Raw genomic sequence first — 22,453 nt, 5'->3', positions numbered from 1 at the left:
ATATATGATTATATGATATATATGTACAATGTTTGAAATGCATCTTATGGAAATGTTTGTTTGATGATGAACTTCAATAAAAAAAATTACAAAAAAAAAGGAAATGGCATATCGAGGCCATGGGTTTCAGGTGATGGAGGGCAGATTTGAAGGAGATTTGTGAACATGTTTAAGTAGTGATTGGTAGGTGCCAGGGTAGATGGTGGAAACAACATTTAAGAGGCATTTAGACAGACACATGAACAGACAGAGGAGGGAGAGATGTAGATCATATGGTAATACCAGTTGATAGACTCTTGACTGGTCAGAGCACAAGTGGGTACGAGGGAAAGGCAGGAATTTGGGGCTGAGAGGAAAATTGGATCAACCATGATGAAATGGCAGAGCAGACATGATGGGCCAAATGGCCTAATTCTGCTTTTATATCATCTGGTCTTATGACCTTGTATGTAGGCAGATGGGGTTAGTTTGCATTGGCATCAATGTTGGCACAGAGATTGTAGCCCAAAGGGCCTGTTTCTGTACTGTATTTTATTATTTTATGTTCTATAGGAATGTAAGATGTGGTAGATGATTGGACTTCCAGATAAACTGTCTACATCAGAAATATCTATGGAGAGAAATCTATTTCTGGTCCATTGAGATCCCCCAGTTTCTGTTCCTCCTGGTTCCAGATCCTGCAGTCTCTTGTTTCTGCAATAATGGAGTAAACTTCTATAGCAGAACCAGAATACAGGATGTGGTGGAAATATTTGTGAACTAGTAGTTCGTAGGCACCCATTGCTTGTTAAGCTTGTTGCTGTTACTGGAGTTCATATCTAAAATTTCTCAGGCTGATTGCACAATATTTTTTCATAGTTGTTTTACATTAAGTTGAACAAGGCAGGGGTAAATTCTTTCATTATCTTCAAGAGGGGTTTGCTTCAAAGTTAACCACTTGCTCCCTGATATGAATTCAAAGTTGGCTTTTCATAGAGCAGGATTCAGATAAATTGGAGCAATGGTTGAGAAAATGTAATCTGAGCAAATGTGAGGAGTTGCACTTTTTACATCAAATTGCAAGGGAAAAGTAGATTGTACGTGACAGGACCCTTAACATCATTGAGGAATTTTAGGGTCCAAGTCCACTGTTCTTTGAAAGTGGAACGCAGATTGATAGGATGGCAAAGAAGGCATAATTCCCCAACCAACGAAGGCAAATGAGTACATGTGTCAGGAAGTTGTTATGCAGTTATATAAACTGATGGCTAGGCTGTGCTTGGAGCATTGTGCGCTGTGCTGGTCAACAGGATATTGCCTGGGTTAGCGAGGATTATGTTCTATGAGCATCAACTCTACATGGATTAGGCTAACAAAGTCTCCTTTTGAAATTTCTGTTCCCATCTTCATAGATGTATGAATCAGGCAAGAAAAGAGTTGTCTTTTGAGAGAATTGGATAAGATATGAATGGGTTAGGGTGATGCCTAGCTTGTTTGAATAGACTATTGATATTCGCATTCTGCACTTGTATGTGAAAGTTTGGCACATTGAAATATCTCACAGCATGTATCAAAGATGAGAAAGGAAAGTAAAATCTGGTTTGAGGAAAGGTGGGAAGGAGAAGGAGCAACCTGATCCATCTGTCTTTTGCCAGAACAGTGAAGCCTCTGAAGATCTGAGGATGATTATTCCTTTGGTTTCTAAATATACATCCAAACAGCCCAGAGTGAACAAAAGGCAGCTGTTTGCTCCTTAAATATTCTAGATCTTTTGTCATCTGACATCCGTAAGAATCCTCAATAAAAACATGTGGTACATTTTTTTTCAACAGGATGCGTGGGGAACTGAATAGATGCAGTCTTTCTGAAGAAGTGAGTTAAGCGCAGGAATTGTGTTTTACTCTGATTCATTTCATCTACTAAATAACTGCATTGATTAAATGAGTACCCTAACTTTCTACATTTTAAGCAGGATATTTTCAGCTCTCCCTTCCTTTCCAGCCATTACTGATTCCTTAAATAACAAACCATTTTGTTGAGTTTTAGAACTCATCAAAATGAATGTGTTCTAACACTCAAAGGATAGTAGACTTTATAAACATATTTGGCTTCCTGATTGAGACCGCTTCTGTCTGTGTACGTTATGAGTTTACACATACAGGAGGAATGTAAACACAGGACTGACATTTCCATTCCCTACTCAGAAGGGATAAACAACATTTTGGCATTTGTAGCTATCACTGCATTCAAATAATGATCAATTTTACTATTGGGTAGAATGGACTATCTTAACTACATGATCGGTTTTATTTGGTTTCATTTTAAAGCAAATGCAACTTCATGTGAATTCCTTGCAGTGTGGAAGCAAGGAGAGGTGAACAATAATGTTTTGAATGGAAAAACTGCAAGGCAGAAAAATGGATGAATACAACTTCACTTTTGTGAGTTCCTGACCTCATTCAGGATAACTGAGAAAATTGGAATTGTCAGTAGAAAAGCAACCTATCAGATAAAATGAAAGAACTGTGAAGACCACACCAACAACAATGGTGCTAGAATAGTTCTTTACGTACTATCATTCTGAATCACACTGGCACTGTGCTGGAAGCAGGAAAGGATAATAATAAAATCAGAAGGAGACAGTAATAATCATGGGGCACAAAGATTGGGCTTTGATTTAACAACACACATTAAAATGTTGGAGGAACTCAGCTTGTTATTCAATATTTTGGGCCAAGACTCTTCATTTGGTCTAAAAAGAAATGGGGCATGGTCTACTGCCATCTCCTATGAGATTCCTTTGACTTCAGCCCCTTTCATCTTTCATCTCCTAATTTCTCACATCATTCACTCCTGCCATGCCTTCAACTTTCTACCATCCACCAATTCATTCTCCCCCACCCCCATCCTTTCATTTTGGCTTCTGACCTTTCTTTCCAGTCCTGATTTTAAAAAAAATCTTGGCCCAAATCTCAACTGTTCACTTCTCTTCATAGATGCTGCCTGACCTGTTGAGTTCCTCCAATGTTTTAGACAATAGGTGCAGAAGTAGACCATTCGGCCCCTCGAGTCTACACCGCCATTCTGAGATCATGGCTTATCATTCACTATCAATACCCAGTCCCTGCCTTGTCCCCATATCCCTTGATTCCCCTATCCATCAGATAGGGGAATCACACAGATTTTGTGTGTATTACATCAGATTTCCAGGATTTGCAGCCTCTCTAGTGCCTCTGCTTTGGTTGAATACCTACAATTTCAAATCTCACTTGTATTCACCTGTGGATGTCTGGAGCATCGGAACATAGTCAGACCAGAATGAGCACTCCGCTTTCTTCAGACCTTTTTTATTTTCCAGGGAATTTGCAAATTCTTTATAGTTGCTGCCATCCATATTATCAAAAAAATTGAGCCACAGTGGCAGAGTCTCATCAGCAGATTTTCTGGAGAAGGTGAAGGGGTAGTTGGGATTGCTGATAAAACAGAAATAAATAAGTACATTTAAAAATACAATACAGGGTTAATTTGTTGACCTTGAACTACTTAGGGATCCTTGCCCATGAAGTGTACATGCAGAATTTGAAGAAAGATCATCTCATGTTTATGAAATCAAAGTTACTGATTAAACAAGTGGAATTTGTGATTGAATGATTTGCATATTCAGAAGTTGGTACTAAAGTAATATGGGCCTGAAGAGAGTGTAGATTGTTTGATCCAACTGATTGAGTTCTAAAATGGACATTATCTTCTATACTGCTTAATCTCCTGTTAGATTACAAATGTGAAGTCAACAGGAAAAGCTTCTCTAAAATTCTTATGCCAAGTTAAACTGAGGAATTACTGAATCACAACTGCTAATTAGAGCCAACCAATTTTACATTGGAAGTTTCCATTTTAACTTTTGGCATATTGTTTTTATATTGGATGAAAGTCAATTAAAAATAACATGGTGAATAAGCCACTGAATTTAAGGTGGGGGTTATAAAGGAGGCAGGGTTTAAGGGTTGGCACAACATTGTGGGCTGAAGGGTCTATGTTTGTTAAATTCTAAACATTAACAACAACTGGTTAAATGTAATAGATTTAATGCAGCAAATCTTCACTGAAGTGCTTTTAGAAAGAATTAGTATCTAAACAATAAAAACTAATATTACGACAGAAGAGCCAAAACTTGCTCACAGAGATGGGTTTTAATGGTATGGGGGGAGAGAGAGATGTTTAAAAGAAGTAGGGAGGGAATAATGGAATCTAGGGAGGGAATAATGGAATCTAGGGCTTTGGTAATTAAACGCAAGGCTAACAAAAGAAGAAAAATTACATTCAAGGGAACAGAATAATACAAATTTCAGATACACAGCATAAAACAAAAATGTCTTTATATTTAACATAATAGTCCACAAAGGCAATTCAGTGGGGAGATGCGATAGATGAAAACACAAGTAGAGGATGGATTTTAGAGTACTAAATTGGTCTACTTCTTTAAAATGTAAAATAAAACACATGACTGCATTGTTTGTTACTAACAGCATTGTAACAAGGAGTTTGAAAGTCACTGCATTAATGCTGATGTCCTGTTATGAAGAGTATCAAAACTTCACACTTTTTCCCCCCACTTCTTCTGTCTTATTTTCCTTTTTATTCTAGAACTTTGTATTTCTCTCTCAATGTCTTTCATGATTCATGGTCCCCTTTAGTCCTCATGGTATTTATCCCAGGAGTGGGGTTGTAAGGTAAAGAATCACTACTTACCCCGATTTGACAAAGTTGGCAATGTACTGGATTATAGTGAGTGACAAGCTTTGCTCCTGTACTGTGAACATCTGTTCTGAGTCAGGATGGAGAGGCAACCCAAAAACAAACTGAACCTCTGAGGAAAGGCTTGCACTGAAACAGGAAGAGAAGACAACCTCATGAGTAGAGATTAAAAGTTGACTCTACTGTCTATCATAAAAGTAAACCAAATAGTTATTCTTTGGTGAACCATTAATTTACCTTGGCACCTTAACACCATAAGGGAGAAGACACTTCTAATCATATGTTTCTGTACAAGGAAAATTCAGAGTGAATTGCTTATCTTGAAATCCATTCATCGGAAGCGTATAGAAGCCAAGCATAAATGATGGAAAGAACTCACTCACTCCCCATCTCACCAAACATCTACTGCACCAACTGTGGCAGAGGGCTGCAAGTCTCAAATTAATCAATCACCTCAGAACTGCATTTGGGAAAGGAGAAGACTGGGCCAAGTCATCAGTAACACATGGTTCTAGAGCTTCATGAAAGCTCTTGAATATTAAACACATTCACTGTTTAATGTAACACAGCAGATACTGGATTGTGGCTGTGGAATATTAGATGTACTGTCATTTTCCATACCCTGGACAAGGAGGATGAATCAGCAGTCTGGTAAAACACCAAGGAAAAATTTATCTAAGTACGTTCCCTGCTTAAACACTGATTTATAACAAAAAGTTGTACAGGATTACAAAAGGCTGCTGTCTAGCATTAACACCACCACAGAAAGACAGTGATTAAATAATTCAAGTTAAAATCTTGGAACTTTATAAAAAGGGTTTCAGATTGATAGCACAAGTGAAAAGAATTAATCCTGAGACTGAAAGTACAAACTGTTGAGGTAATAAATAGAACTTAAATCCCGCCCTGCCACCCACTCCCACACCTGTTTGTAGAACTAGTGCGGAAGTGGACAAAGTACTATAAGAGATGGTTGCTAACAGCTTGTCCTCTGTGATTTAAGACCACTGTTTGCTAAAGACGGATGAGAATGGGCTCTGATCTCAGGCAGCACTGGTGGACAGATGACTCACGTTAAGGATTCCTGTACGGCAAGTAACAATACCACATGCCAGACACATACTATTTGTCACAAGGAATAACCAATCAACCTGCATCAGATTTACCATTCACACTACTACATCTGCACAGCCTTTCTTAATCTTTTAGGCACAGAATCATAAAGCCATACAGCATGAAAACAGGCGCTTTAAACCACATCCGAAGGAAGCCCACATCATCACAAGCTGCACATAGACATCAGTAGGAGGACAAGACTGAACCCAGACTGCTAGAGCTGCAAGCATGTCTGATTCTCAGGAACAGACTGACTTGAGATTGATACCTCAGAGTTCAGGTCTTGACAATGTGGCATTGATAGTGTCTTCCTTGGTGAATGTGATGATGTGTCTATTGGGTAAATAACGTCCAAAGAATTCCATGGGAAAGGAGCTGCTTATAGCTCAGTTTGACCAATATATCAGATCCCATCATGGTGAAAATATGATGGTTATTGTCTGAGGCAGTCCCTAAGGTTCAACGATGACCTGATTCTGTTTCTCCTCTGTGGATTCTGTGGTTCACAAAAAAAGAAACCAGGATGTTGTGTTGGTTCCCAGATGCTAGGGTTCAGGATGTCTCAGAATAGGTGCAGAACCTTCTCAAGAGGGTGGGTGAGCAGCCAGAACTTCAGGTGTACGTTAGTACCAATGACACAGATAGAAACGGGCAAGAGGTCCTGTGCAATGAGTAGAGGGATCTAGGGAAGAGGCTGAAGAACAGAACCCGCAAGGTAGTAATCTTTGAAATACTCCCAGTGTCACATGCTAGTCAGGGCAGGAATAGGATGATGGTACAGATGAATGAGTGGCTGAGGAAGTGGTGCAGAGAGCAGAGTTTCAGATTTCTGGATCTTTGTAATCTCATCTGGGAAAGGTCTAACCTGTACAAAAAGAATGGGTTACACCTGAACCTGAGGGTGATCAAGATCCCTGCAGACAGGTTTGCTAGAGCTGCTGGTGAGGGTTTAAACTAATTTGGCAGGGGAATGGGAACCAGTGAGATTTTGCTGAGGATGAGGCAGTTGGTACCCAAGTTAGTGCAGTGTGTAATTGGACTGTGAGGATGGAAAGAGCAATAATATTGCAAAATTGCAGTTAGTGGGGTGAAATGTAACATCAGGGTAAAATCAAACAGGGTGATGAATACAGGACTGAAGGTGTTATATTTGAATGCACACAGTATGAAGAATAAAGTAGATCTTGTAGTGCATTTAGAGATTGGCAGGTATGACATTGTGGACATCGCTGAGAACTAGCTGAAAGAAGATCATAGTTGAGAGCTTAACACCCAAAGATAGACCATCTAACTAAAGAACAGGCAGGTAGGCAGAGGGGAGTGGGGGGTGGCTCTATTGGTTAAAAAATGAAATCAAATTCTAAGAAAAACTTGACATGGAATTAGATAACATAGAATCCTACAATGTGGGATATACATCTCAATAGGAAATAGAAAAGGAATGCAATAAGGGCAATGGAGATAGTCATGGGGGATTTCAATATGCAGGTAAATTAGGAAAATCTGGTTGGTGCCGGATTCCAAGAGGGGGAACTTGTAGAATGCCTCTGAGATAGCTTTTTAGAGCAGCTTGTGGTTGAACCCACTAAGGGAGGAGCAATTCTGGATTGGCTGTTGTGTAATGAATCAGATTTAATTAGGAACCCTTGGGAGACAGTGATCATAATATGATATCATTCACTCTGCAGTTTGAGAGGAAGGAGATAAAGTCAGCTACATCAACATTACAGTGTAGTAACAGGAATTACAGAGGAATAAGAAGGTGGCTGGCCAAAGTTGATTGGAAGGAACACTAGTAGGGATGATGGCAAAACAGCAATGGCTTGAGTTTGTGGGGCAAATTGCAAGGCACATGATAGATATATCCCAAAGATGAAGTATTCTATAAGAAGGATGGTGTAATTGTGGGTGACAAGGGAAGTCAAAGACAACATTAAAGTAAAAGTGAGGGTATATAATACAGCCAAAATTAGTGGGAAGTTAGAGGATTAGGAAGCTTTTAAAAACAGCCCGATGGCAACTAAAAAGAAACATAAGGAGAGGAAAAGATGAAATATGAATGTAAATTAGTTTAAAACTTTTGGTATCTTTTGATATTTTTTTCATATTTATAAAGAGTAAAAGAGAGGTAAGTGGATATTGGACCACTGGAAAATGATACAGGAGAGGTAGTAAGGAAAGAAATAGTAAATGAACTAATATGTATTCTGCATCAGTCTGCAGTGTGGAAGACGCTAGCTGTATGCCAGAAGCTTGAGAGTATCAGGGAGTAGAAGTGAGTGTCATTGCTATTACTAAGGAGGCACTTGGGAAGCAGAAAGTTCTGAAAGTAAATGAGTCACCTGGATGAGATAGACTACACCCCAGGGTTCTGAAAGGGGTATCTGAAGAGATTGTGGAGGTATTAGTAATGATCTTTCAAGAATCACTAGATTCAGGAATGGTTCCAGGAGCACTAGAAAATTGTGAATGTGTCTCCACTCTTTAAGAAGGGAGGAAGGCAGAAGAAAGGAAATTATTGAACAGTTAGCCTGACTTGATTTCTAAACAGGAAGAAAATTCAAAAATCAGGGGTGCAAAGGAACTTGGGAGGTTCTTGTGCCAGATTCCCTAAAGATTAATTTGCTGGTTGAGCCGGTGGTGCAGAAGACAAATGCAATGTTAGCATTCATTTCAAGAGGACCGGAATATAAGAGAAAGGATGTGATGCAGAGGCTTTATCAGGCATTAGTCAGATTTCAGAGTATTATGATCAGGTTTGGGACCCTTATCCAAAAGATGTACTGACATTGGAGAGGGTCCTGAGGCGATTCATGAGAATGATTCCAGGAATGGAAGTGTTAACATATAAGGAGCATTTGATGGCTCTGGGCCTGTAGTTACAGGAGTTTAGAAGAATGAGAGGGCAATCTCTTTGAAACCTATCAAATTTTGAAAGGCCTAGACAGAATGGATGTGGAGAGAATATTTCCTATAGTGGGTGTCTCAGACCAGAAAGTACAGCCTTCCAATAGATGGACATCTGTTTAGAACAGATATGAGAAAGAATTTCTTTATCCAAAAGGTAAGGAATTGTGTAATTCGTTGACATGGAGGACAAGTCATTGAGTATATCTAAAGCAGAGGTGGATAGGTTTTTGGTTATCAGACCTTCAGTAGTTACAGGGGAAGGCAGGTAGAAGGTGAAGGAAATCCACTGGGTTCTTAACAGGACTGATAGAAAAACCAGGAAACCTAACAATGCAGAGGAACTTGTCACCACACCTATCTTCCCTATATTTCCACTGTTTCTGGAAGGATCATCAGGATCCTGAAGAAACACTAGTTTAATACTATCTATAAACTCTTAAGGAAGCTTATCACAGCTTATGCGGGTTAACTCAAGTTGGCTGTCACTTACAGGATTCTTTGTGAATACGGAGTGGTGTATATCAGTCAAATGGGATGTACAGTGGAAACCTACATCAAGGAGCACAGGAGGTGTATCCATTTGGGTTATCCAAAGTAATCAGTGGCAGAAAAACACTGCATTTGCAATGGCCATAGAATTGACTTCAATGGTATAAAACTACTGTGCCATGCCAATAGATTTTGGGACCACTGGTAGTAACCTAGAGAAAAAGAATTTTAATAAAGATGAAGGTTTCACTTTAAGAAAGAACTGGAAATCAATTGTAAATTAGGATGGAGAGCAGAAACCTGATTGGATTAGGACTAGCCAATCAGGAGGGATTATCTATGGGGGGGGGGCCGAGAGAGAGGGGGGTATAAATACCACCGAACTAGACATACCCAAGCATCATCCTGATGAAGATGGCAGAGTTTGTCATCGAAATGTTGGCTATAATCAATACCTGCACCAGGCTAGAAACCTGAGAATCATATCTCCATGTCCAGATCATTAATATATACAATAAACCAGGGTCTCATCAGTAATCTCTGTGATGTATCATAAGCTTCAAATCACAAAGAAAAACCCTTCAACTGTCTTCCTTTGCCTTCTATTACCAGTCCTCACTGAGGTGTCTACCTTAGAAAGGATGAGCAGATTAAGTTCCTCTGTCAACATCAGGAGGATCTGTCCTGGGTGTGACATGTTGATTCAATCACAAAGAAGGCATGCCAGCAGCTCTGGTTCATTACAATTTTGAGGAAATTTGACATGTCACCAAAAATTTCTGCAAGTTTCTATAGACATATGGTGGAGAGCTTTCTAACTGGTTGCATGAGAGCCCGATATGGAGGTTCCAATGTACAGGACCACAGGAGACTGCAGAAGATTGGAGAGTTAACCAGTTCCCTCAGGAACAGCCATCTGCACCATCGAGGGCATCTTCAAGGAGATGGCATCCATAATTAAGGGCCATTGTCAACTGTGATATGCCCTCTTAGTTATTGCCATCAGGAAAGTAAAGTAGCCTGAAGACTCTTACACAATGTTTCAGGATCAGCTTCTTTCCCTGTCGGATTTCTGGATGGCCAATGAACACCACTTTACTATTCCTTTTATTATACAATTTTTGTAATTTATAGTAACTTCATTTAATTGTACTGGTGCAAAATAATACATTTCACGTCAAAAGACAATGACAATAAACCTAATTCTGAGTTTGATTCAGTTTATGTTGCCCAATTGTCCTCAGTCTATGGGGTCTTAACTTTTGGAGCTATGTCCCATGTGTGGCCTTGTAAAAGACTTTACTGAAGTCCCTTAAAGGTACTTCGACTGCACTCTTTGGAAAAAATCAGTTGAATAGATGGATAGAATCTCCTCTTAAAGTCCTATTGGTATTCCCTGATCAACCCCTACATTTCCAAGTGGAGAATAACCACGTTCTTGAGAACCCTTCGTGGGCAATGATGTTTGACAGATGGGCCTAATGTCACCTGGCTTATCCTTGCTGTTCTTGAATAAAGATACGCCATTCACTGGTATTTTTGATAATATTCTCTAGAATTCCATCAAGCTGTTCCTGAATTCTTCAAAAGTGCAATGTTCTTCTCAAAAGTGAATATAGACGAGAAGTATTGTTTAAGACCTTGCCCTTGTCCTATGGCTTGGCATATAGTTTAACTATTTTGTCCTAAATGGGCTCTTCTCTTTACTTTATATGCTAACAAAATTGCTTTTAAACATTCCGTAAACTTTTTTCCTCTTCTTCTTAACTGCTTTTTAAGTACCACCCTACAAATTTCTATTCCCATAGGACCTCTTGATTTTGCTCTCTAAGTGTACTACAAGGGACCCCTTTTTTTTATGGGACTCACAATATCCCTTGACATCCAACATTCCTTGGACTTGTTTAAGTATACTTTTCATCATCACTAAACCACACCAGCTCTGAACTTCCCCTAATTCTACTTTTGACTGGCCTTCTGGTCATATGTGGACCTATCTGCAAGTAGGAACTTGCATCAACTTTTGGTAGGTCTTGCCATTTGAAATCAGTCTTCCCCAAACTGTACCTTTAATTATTTTCTATTCCTCTCCATAACAAGCTTAAAGACTGATTTATTTGAATTTTTTCTTTTGAAAAGTTATTGGGAAGGGCTGCTAATACAGGTTAATAAAAATAACAATGTCAGAAATTACACGTAAGAACCAAAGGAAAATAGGAGCAGGAGTAGTCTTTGCCGTCACTTGGTTTTCAAACATTTCTCTCATGGCAAAGTTCTCAAAATAGCGAAGTTCAAAAACATATTAGAAAAATACATTTGTCACCATGTACTATTCTGAGAATCATTTTCTTGCAGGCATTCACAGTAGAACAAAGCAATACAATAGAATCAATGAAAAACTACACACAAAGACAAACAACCAACGTGTAAAGGAAGACAAACTGCGCAAATACCTCAATAATAATAATAATAAATTAAATAAATACATAATGAAAATATGAGTTGTAGGTCCCTTAAAAGTGAGTCTGAATGTTGTGGAAATTAGTTCAGTGTTGAAGTAAGTGAAGTTCTTGAAACTGGTTTAGGAACCTGATGGTTGAAGGGTAACAACAGTTCCTGAACCTAGTAGTGTGTTCTGTGCAGGTCAGTGTCTGACATGATTAGTGGTTGATTCAACCTCCTGCCATTCAGTAACAGAACTATTGAAGTACAGGATACTTTCTTTACATTGTTGTAAAGCAAAGTCACTAGTACTTCATTGCCTTTTCTACCAATTACTGGGGATCTGCTTTACCATTTTTCCTCCTTACAAATTACCACACTCAACACCATCCTTGAATGGTAAAGATTCCACCATTCTGTTCTGATAGGAGTATTTCTCTAAAATATATTCCCTCATGAAAAATCATAGCCATCCATGCTAATATGAATGTTCAAATTGGCACCTTGGCCCTGAGTGAGAATAGAATGGCCTTGGCACCATCCTAATTTCAATCGACTTAAAACATATATTTACCATTATCTATTCTTCCAGACTTTTATATCATTAGGATTTTTCTGAAAGTCATATACCGATGGCTCTCCCATTAGCACCTTGGAGCTTCTTATCCTTGGACCATCATACTACTAATCTGTTCAAACTAGTGATTTTCATCCTTTGCAATTTCAGCTTCAACGTCAACTCTTTGCTTCTTGACCCCCATTTTATCCCATTCACATACTTCACCAGTGTAAACTACTTCTTTCACATAAATACTCTCTTCCATGCTTATGGTTATCTTCTAAGGAAGGTAAATGAAATGTTAGCATTCATTTAAAGAGACTAGAATAAAAAAGCAAGAATATAATGCTGAGTCTTTATAAGACATTGGTAAGACTGAATTTAGAGTATTGTGAGCAGTTTTGTGCCCCTTATCTAAGAAAAGAAGTGCTAGCATTGAAGAGGGTCCAGATGAGGTTCACAAGAATGATTCTGGACATGAAAGGGTTAATGTATGAGGCACATTTGATGGCTCTGGGCCTGTGAATACTGGAGTTTAGAAGAATGAGTGGGTATCTCATTGAAACCTGATGAATATTGAAAGGCCTGGATAGAGTGGACTTGGGGATGATGTTTCCCGTAGTGTGAGTGTCTAGGACCAGATGGCATAGCCTCAACAGAAGAATGACTATTTATAACAAAGATGAGAAGCAATTTTGTTAGTCAGAGGGTGATGTATCTATGGAATTCATTGCCACAGATAGCTGTGGAGGCCTAGTAAGTGGATTGATAAAGAGTTTGATGGGTTCTGGCTTAGTAAGTATGTCAAAGTTTCTGGGGAGAAGGCAGAAGAATGGCATTGGGAGTGATAATAAATCAGCCATGATTGAATGGCAGTGCAGACTCAAATAGCCCATTTCTGCTCCTATGTCTTACCATTTTATGGTTATATTCCTGTCGCATCAAATGTTAACCTGCCTGCTGCTGTTCAGTTCTTTGTACTCACCACTATATATCTCTGAGATCACACACTAAATGCTGGTGGAACACAGCAGGCCAGGCAGGATCTATAAGGAGAAGCACTGTCGACGTGTCAGTACCAAGGGTCTCGGCCCGAAACGTCGACAGTGCTTCTCCTTATAGATGCTGCCTGGCCTGCTGTGTTCCACAAGCATTTTGTGTGTGTTTGAATTTCCAGCATCTGCAGATTTCCTCATATTTGCTGTTTATTCCCGAGATTCTCTCTGGGGGGGAAATATCCTCTCTGAAGTCAATTCCATTAGTCTCTGAAAGTCTTCATAGTTTGGCCTTTGACACTTCATTCACTTCAGCACTGAATGCTCAAGGCATCCATCCATTACACATTCCATCCAGTAAAATCTGCATCATTCCTTGTAATTACCCCTTGCACAGCACAATTCAAGAGGCATTAACAATGGACTATCTAGCTAACTATTTTTTACTTGGTGGGACTTGAGCTGCTGGTACTCTGTCTATCACTGAGCATAATTTTATATGAATGTTGCCATTTCTCCAACACTCTCAACACTAATGAAAAGTGAAATGGTCTTCCCCCAGTCCAATTTTCAAATCTTGCTCTCAAGCCTAATACTTTCTACTTTTTACTTGCCTTCTGTTCTGTTAGTTTCAGCTGATTTTATCCTGGATCATCACCTATTCCTTTAATCACATTTCTATCAAACATTTGCCTCCTGTAAACTGATGTTATAAAAGTGTCTTGATCATGCCTTCCTTTTAAAACTGCCACATCATCCTTTTTTTTTGAAGTGAAGTGATGACTAAAGTCTTTTTACAAAATACTTGACTCTCTCCACTCTCATTGTCCTCCTGTAAGACAGGTATATAATGAGTTCTGCTGCTCAATGATAAGAAGTGATGCTTCAGAAGCATTTTTAACTGAGAAGTTATAGTTCAATCATCACATCAGTTAGCTTGTCATATCCAACAGCATTGCAGGAATTTAAAGCAGATACATGCTCAGGCCCATCCAGATTCAGTAAGGAGCAAAAGTGGGGAATAGAAGAAGAGGGGAGGGTGAAAGAGTATTTTTTAACAGGAAAGAGAAATTGATATTCATGCCATTAGGTCGGAGATGACCCAGATGGAATATCAGGTTTTGCTCCTCCACCCTGAAGGTGGCCTCATTGTGGCACAAGCAGAGGCCATGTCAGAACAATTACTGCATAATTGCAACTAATCATATAAACATCAAGGAAGCATTCTATTCTATCCTGATACAACATAAATAGCCCTAATAGTGTTTCTTCTTTCAGTTCCATGTTAATTCCTCCCAGATAGGATCACTCAAAGCAGATGTTAACCCACCCATAGTATTAAAAGATCCAAACTAAAGTCATAGACAAAATTCTCTAAGCACATCAACATAGGGCATTTTCCCTCCCTTTTTGAGTGTTCTTTGTAATGTTTAAGGCTGTCTGCCATACATACCTCCTCTAATACTATACTGCAGCTTAATGGGACTGCCCTAATTTAGGCTCCATTTATACACCCAGCGCAACTGTCGCTATTCAAGTCCATCTCCAAGAATCTTCTTTGATCCACTTTCCCTATGCGTTACACCTGCACTGACATTGCACCACAGAAATGAAATGATTTATTTTCTTCATGCCCTTTTTCACTCTATAATCCCACACAACACATACAAAATGCTGGAGGAACTCAGCAGATTAGGTAGCATCTATGGAAATAAACATGCAGTGGGTGAAGATCCTCCTTCAGGACTGGAAAAGAAGCGGGTGGGGGGGGGGAGAATGCCAGAGTAAAAAGGTGGAGGGGGGTGGGGAAGAAGGATAGCTGGAAAATGATAGATGAAGCTAAATGGGTGGGAATGGTAAAGGGCTGCAATCTGATAGGAGAAGGTGGACAAAAGGAGTTAGGGCACTGGGGGGGGGGTGATCAGAAGGTAAGAAGAGGTAAGGGACAAGAATGGGGAATAGAAGGGGAGGGTGAGAGCATTTTTTTTTAAATGGGAAAGAGAAATTTATATTCATGCCATGGGGTTGGAGGCTACCCAGACAGAATTTGAGGTGTTGCTCCTGAAGGTGACCTCATTGTGGCACAAGAAGAAGCCCAAAACTGACATGCCAGAACAGTTACTGTACAAGTGAAACTAGTCATATCCCATGAATAGTTTCAGTTATGCAGTAATTTCCTTCAGTTAAACACTGAAGACTACCCAAGAGTCCAAGGGATTTAGAGGAACAAATTTGTAAAGATATCACAGACTGTTGCAAGAAACAAAGTTGTTACAGTAGATGATTTAAACTTTTCATGTGTTGACTAAGAATCCTGTACTGTAAAAGGACTATATGGGATAGAGTTTGTCAAATCTGTTCAGGAGTTTAAGTTTTAAGTTCCAATGAGAAAGCATGTAATACTGGATGAGACAGAGCAGCTGACAAAAGTTTGTGTAGGGGAACACTTTTTGCATCTAGTGACCATAATACCATTAGTTTCAAAGTAAATATGCAAAAAGATGAGTCTGGTCCGTAGACTGAGATTCTAAATTGAAGAAAGGCCAATTTTGATGGTATCAGAAATGATCTGGCAAGTGTGGAATGGGAGAGGCTGTTTTTTGGTAATGGTGTAGTTGGTGAGTGGGAGACCTAAAAAAAAAAATGAAATTTTGAGAGTACAAAGTTTGTATGTGTCTTTCAGAACAAAAGTTAAAGATAACAAGTGCAGGGAACCTTGGTTTTCAAGAGATATTGAGGCCCTGGTTTAGAGAAAAAAGGAGGTGCATAACGGGTATAGGCAGGTGGGACCAAATGGAGTACAGGAATTGCAAGTGAATGCTTAAGAAAGAAATCAGGAATGCTAAAAGAAGGCAAAGCTGCTCTAGTCGACAAGGTAAAAAAGAATACTACTGGACTCTACAGATATGTTAAGAGCAAAAGGATTGTAGGACACAAAAATTGGTCCTCTGGCTGACCAATCCATGTGTGGAGCCAAAGCAGAGAGGGTAGATCTTAAATGCATTCTTTGCATCTGTATTACTTGGGAGATGGATAGAAGTCAGCAAAGTGGCAACAAGGTCATGGACACTGTACAAATTACACTGGAGGAGGTGTTTGCTACCCTGAAGCAAATCAGGGTGGATAAATCCCCAGGGCTTGAGCAAATGTTCTCTTGGACCTTACGGGAGGCAAGTATGGAAATTTCCAGGGCCCTGGCAAAGATATTTAAAACATCCATAGCAACAGGAGAGGTACCAGAGCATTGGAGGACAGCCAACATTGTTCTGTTGTTTAAGAAAGGCTCTTAAACATAAACCAGAAAATTATAGGCTGGTGAGTCTGACATCAGTTGTAGGAAAATTATTGGAAAGTATTCTAAGATGGTTATATAAACATTTGGATAGACATAGTCTGATTAAGGATAGTCACAATGGCTTTGTGCGTGGTAGGCCATGTCTAACCAATTTTAGAGTTTTTTGAGGAAGTTACCAGGAAAGTGGATGAAGACAAGGCAGTCTACGTGGACTTTAGTAATGTATTTAACAAAGTCCTGCATGGGGGGCTGGTCAGCAAGATTTAGTCACTTGGTATTCAAGATGAGGTGGTAAATTGGATTAGGCATTGGCTTTGTGGGAGAAGGCAGAGTATATGGTGGCCTTTCTGTTTGGAGGGTTGTGACTAGTGGTGTGCCATCGGGATTGGTGCTGAATCCTTTGTTATTTGTCATCTATATCAATGATCTTGATGAGAATGTGGTTATCTGGATCAGTAAATGTGGTCAGCAAATCTGCGGATGACACCAAGATTGGGGGTATAGTGGACAGTGAGGAAGGCGATCATGGCTTGCAGGGGTACTTGCGTCTGCTGGAAAAATGGGCTGAAAATGGCAGATGGAGTTTGATGCGGACAAGTGTGAGGTTTTGCACTTCGGTAGGACCAACCAGGATAGTTCTTACACAGTGAATGGCAGAGCACTAACGAGTGTGGTAGAACAAAGGAAACTGGGAATACAGGTATATAATTTGTTGAAAGTGGCACCACAGGTAGATAGAGTCATAAAGAAAGGGTTTGGTACATTGGGCTTCATAAATCAATCTACTGAGTAGAGGAGATGGGTTGTTATGTTGTACAAGACATTGGTAAGGCCTAATTTAGAGTATTGTGTGCAATGTTGGTCACCTGCCTACAGGGAAGTTGTAAGCAAGATTGAAAGAGTGTAGAAAAAAATGACTAGGATGTTGCCAGCTCTGGAGGACTTGAGGTAGAAGTAGATTGAATTGGTTAGGACTGTATTTTTTTGCAACATAGAAGATTGAGAGGAGATTTGATAGATGTATACAAAATTATGATGGGTATAGTAAGGGTAAATGCAAGCAAGCTTTTTCCACTGAGGTTGGGTGGGACTACAACCAGAGGTTATGGGTTAAGTGTGAAAGGTGAGAAGTTTAAGGGGAACATGAGGGGAAACTTCTTCACTCAGAGGATCATGAGAGAGTAGAATGAACTGCCTGCTTGAATGGTGCATGTAAGCTTTATTTCAATGGTTTAGAGAAGTTTGGATGAGTACATGAATAGTATAAGTATGGAGGGCTATGGCCCCAGCACAGGTCGATGGGAGTAGGCAGTTTAAATGGTTTTGACATCGGATAAATGGGTCAATGGGTCTGTTTCTATGACTCTATTGATGAGGTTGAAGTCACTTCCCATTAAATATCTATGTTCACCATTAACTTCATAAAACTTTTAAACAACTGATGCAGGGTGAATACCACTTTCTTGTCTGTTTTCCTTCTTTTGAAACACTCTATCCTTTTGAGAAAGCTTTTGATCACATTTCTTATTTTTGCATTCACTGTCTCGTAGGAGATGGAAAAATTAATGGAAGTTGGAGAAATGTAAGTTAAGCGATTAGGTTGGAGGCTACCCAGAGACAATATGAGGTGTTGCTTCTTCAACCTGTTGCCCCATCATGGAAGTACAGGGAAGGAGGGAGGGAGAGAGAGATAGAGATTCCTGCAGAAAGCAAAGAGTTGGGGAAGGTAAATATGTGTTTAGTGATAGGAACATTTTGAAGATGGATCCATCTAAGTTCGTCCAGCATTTTGTAAGTGTTACTCTGGATTTCCAACATCTGCAGAATCTCTTATGTTTATGGCCCCATTTCCTGAAGCCCAACCCTCTGCTGAGTCATCTCAGACACTGCAATCCTTTGAAGCTCCCAGTGCAGACCTTGAAATGTAAAACAGCCATTAGCTGCACTTTGGTCAATAATTTGGGCACCATGTAGCGTAGTGGTTATTGCGATGATGTTACAACCCTAGCAATTGGAGTTCAGAGTTCAATTCCAGCACTATCTGTAAGGAGCCTCAATAAGTCCTCCCCATGGAAGATGTGGGTTTTCATTGAGTGCTCCATGGTCCAAAATGTACTGCGTAGGTTAACTGGTCATTGTAAATTGTCCTGTGATTAGGTTAGGATTAAATCGGGGTAATCTGGGGTTGCTGAGGCAGCATGGATCGAAGGGCTAGGAGGGCCTACTCCATGCTGAATCTCTGATTTTGGACACCTCTTCCTGATACTTGGCTATTAGCCCTCTTCACCCATTCAGTTCAAACAAAGCACACTCTTCCTCTCCCTCCTAATGTTTGTTTGAAGTACTTGATAAGATTTTTTGTGTTTCAGCTTCACTATGGGAAACACTAGCAATATGCCAGAAATTCAGGATTGTCAGGGGACAGTAATGAGTTTAGTTGCTATTACTAATTCCAAGGTGCTTGGGAGCTGAAAGGTCTGAAGATAGTTAAGCTACATTGCCCAGCTGGTCTGCACCCCAGGGTTCTGAAAGGGGTTGCTGAACAGATTGTGGAGGCATTAGTAATGATCTTTCAAGAATCACTAGATTCTGGAGAACTGGAAAATTGCAAATGTCACTCCACTCTTTAAGAAGGGAGGGAGGCAGAAGGAGGGACATTATAGGCCAGTTAGCATGACTTCAGTGGTTGGAAGATGTTGAAGTCCCTTATTAAGGATGAGGTTTTTGAATACTTGGAGGCACATGATAAAATAGGCCAAAGTCAGCATGGTTTCCTTTAGGGGAAATCTTGCCTGACAGATCTGTTGCAATTCTTTTGGGAAATATCAGGCAGGAGAGTCAGTGGCGTGGTCAGCTTGGAAGGCCTTCAACAAGGTGCTGCACGTGAGACTGTTTAACAAAATAGAAGCCCATGGTATAACAGAAGTGATAATAGCATAGATGGATGATTGGTGTACTGGCAGGAGGCAAAGAGTGGGAATAAAGGGGGCCTTTTCTGGTTGGCAGCCAGTGACTAGTGGTGTTCCGCAGGTGTTGTTATTGGGACCACTGCTTTCATACTATATGGCAATTACTTGAGTGATGGAATTGATGGCTTTGTGGCCAAGTTTGCAGATGATACGAAGATAGGTGGAGGAACACATAAGCAGGGAAGCTGAAGAAGTACTTGCATAGATTGGGGGGGAGAGGGCAAAGAAGTGGCAGATGGAATATAGCATAGGGAAGTGTGTGGGCATGTACGTCAGTAGAAGGAATAAAGATGTAGACTGCTTTCTAAATGGGGAGAAAATTCAAAGCAGAGGTACAAAGGGAATTGACAGTCCTTGAACAGGATTCTGTAAAGGTTAACTTGCAGATTGTGTTGATGGTAAGCAAGGCAAATACAATATTAGCATTCATTTTGAGAGGACTAGAATATAAAAACAAAGATATAATGCTGAGGCTTTATAAGGCATCCATTAGACCACATGTAGTGTATTGTGTGCAGCTTTGGAAAGTATATTCTGGCATTGGAGAGGGTCCAGAGGAGGTTTATGAGAATGATTCCAAGTTAAAGAGCTAATGTATGAGGAGCATTTGATAGCTATGGGCTGTTCTCACTGGAGTTTAGAAGAATGAAGTGGGGGGGGGGGATCTCATTGAAACCTCTTGAATAGTCTAGAGAGTGAATGTGTAGAAGATTTATCTATAGTAGGTGAGTCTAAGACCAGAGGGCACAGGTTCAGAAAAGAGGGATGCCCATTTACAACAGAACTGAGCAGGAATCTGTCTAGCCAGAGGATGGTGAATCTGTGGAATTAATTGCCATGGATGGCTGTAGGGGGCCCAAGTCATTGAGAATATTTAAAGCAGAAGTTGATAGGCTCCTGATGAGTCAGGGTATCAAATGTTACAGGGAGAAAGCAGGAGAATGTGATTGAAAGGGATAGTAAATCAGCCATGGTGAAATGGCAGAGCACACTCGATGGGTCAAATGGCATAATTCTGCTCCTACACTTTATGCTTTTCTAACTAAACAATAATTATTAGAAACAGTTAAAATGCTGAAATTGTGGTTTTATGAGCGACCACTGCATGGCTAAAATTTATTTTGTCAGGGATGTTAACTTTTAAGAACTGATCATGCAGTTATTTCAGTACAAATCCATCATCCTTTAGAAGCCGCAGTTCCAAGCACATCCATCCAACCTCATAAGGAAAATACTAATTAACTTCACTTATGGTTACTCTTTAGATATATTTAGATATCCTTTCACCATCCTTTATGGCAGGAATAGATCTTGTTGAAATTTGCCCCCAAATAATATTTACTTTCGGGCTTTCTTTCAATGGTTGCTCACTCATTAGGTTAGATATTCCCTGTTAATGGAATATTCTTCCTGATAAAGTAAGATATAATAATAATAAATGGTGCCAGCTGGCTGTGGACAGTACTAGATGCCAGGCAACCTAGAAGTGCTATCTAGAATTGAGAAACTGTATGAAAATGAGAGAAGAAATTCTATGAAGTAGAGCAAAAAAAAACTTTCTTTCAGCTTAATATCTGACTAATATTTATCTTTTAACCAACATACTTAAAATAAGTTGACTGGTTATCTTCAGATTTTGATAAGTATAAATTAGTTGTGGTTTTTCATGTAGAAGTTTGACCCATGTAACACCATTCATCTACTACTTTATAAAGATTAGTATTATCTCTGTCACCTGTTCATTGATACAGTGAAATGTGTCATTTGTATCAAATTAAATTAGCGACGATTGTACTGGGCAGCCCACAAGTGTTGCTACACTTGAGACACTAACATAACATGTCCACATAACTCGGTAACTCTAATTGCAAGGAAACTGGAGCACCTGAAGATATCTCTATGATCATGGGAAGTATGCATGAACTCCTTATAAATAGCAGTGGCAATTGAACTTCAATTGGAGATGGCTGGCACTATAATATTGTTATGCTAATATCTACCCTACCCTAATATCACCCTTATTTGGTGAACTTCCACTAACTCTAAATCCCACTTGTTGATCAGAAAAAAATAGAAGACAAAAGACTAAAAATTGCATTTTGAAATCATTAATGGACTCTAAATTTGCTGCTGTTTGCCAGGGACATTTAGATTTCCTCTAGCTTTTAGATTTATTTTTAAAAAGACATTGTCTTGTCTGGATTTCCATTCAGGTGACATATCATATATTTGAACTCCAGGAATTCATTTATTATTAAGAATACTTTGACTTGCATATAGAGTATAATTTTGCAGCACACCAAGATTTTCACCTGGAGTAGCTCTAGAACAATTCGGGATAAGGATCACAATGAACCCAAGACATTACTTTTCCATTCCTGATAGAGAACTGGAAGGGTTTCAGCCCTAAAGAGTCGACTGTACTCTTTTCCACAGATGCTGCCTGGCCTGCTGAGTTCCTCCAGCATTTTGTGTGTGTTGCTCAGACTTCCGGCATCTGCAGATTTTCTCTTATTTGTAAATGATTTGCAGGTTTCTTTATCTACCAAAATAGCTTGTAATTAAAACAAAAGATTCAAGTCCTGACCTGTTCCCAATTCCCTTCCTCTTCCCCTGTCCATTGTTGCTACAACACCTTACTAAAGTTAAACCATGAACTCTCCTCTTTAGCTCAGCTTCTATGTAAGTTCCTGACCGCTCAATCCTACTGTATGGGCAATGCAGAAAGAGGGGGAGTGTTTGTTTTAAATTGTCACATTTGCCAAAAAAGAAATGTTTCCAAAGTGCTTATTTTTAAAAGAAAAACCTGTGGAGTCAGTTCTGTCAACAACACAAGTTGAGCCACAAGTTGAATATTTTAGTCGGAGTCATAGAACACTATAGCACAGAAAAGGCCCTTCAGCCCAATTGGTTCATGTTTTGTCCCACCAAGCTGCACCTGGAC

At 39.6% G+C, this 22,453-nt stretch overlaps 1 protein-coding gene across 1 annotated transcript in view; it reads right to left on the bottom strand.

Moving 5' to 3' along the window:
- The window catches only part of tg (thyroglobulin), a 350,909-nt gene that overhangs the window by 3,247 nt on the left and 325,209 nt on the right, over positions 1-22,453 (bottom strand). The window contains exons 48-49 of the mRNA XM_059987817.1: positions 4,729-4,863; positions 3,259-3,452 (exon numbers count right to left, since the gene is read on the bottom strand). Coding sequence (XP_059843800.1) covers positions 3,259-3,452; positions 4,729-4,863 — 329 coding nt within the window. The remainder of the gene's footprint in view (positions 1-3,258; positions 3,453-4,728; positions 4,864-22,453) is intronic.

The sequence above is a fragment of the Hypanus sabinus genome, chromosome 1 (assembly GCF_030144855.1).
Source record: "Hypanus sabinus isolate sHypSab1 chromosome 1, sHypSab1.hap1, whole genome shotgun sequence".
Lineage (NCBI taxonomy): Eukaryota > Metazoa > Chordata > Chondrichthyes > Myliobatiformes > Dasyatidae > Hypanus > Hypanus sabinus.
Note: the sequence above shows the minus strand (reverse complement) of the source record. Positions and strands in the feature narration are given on the sequence as shown.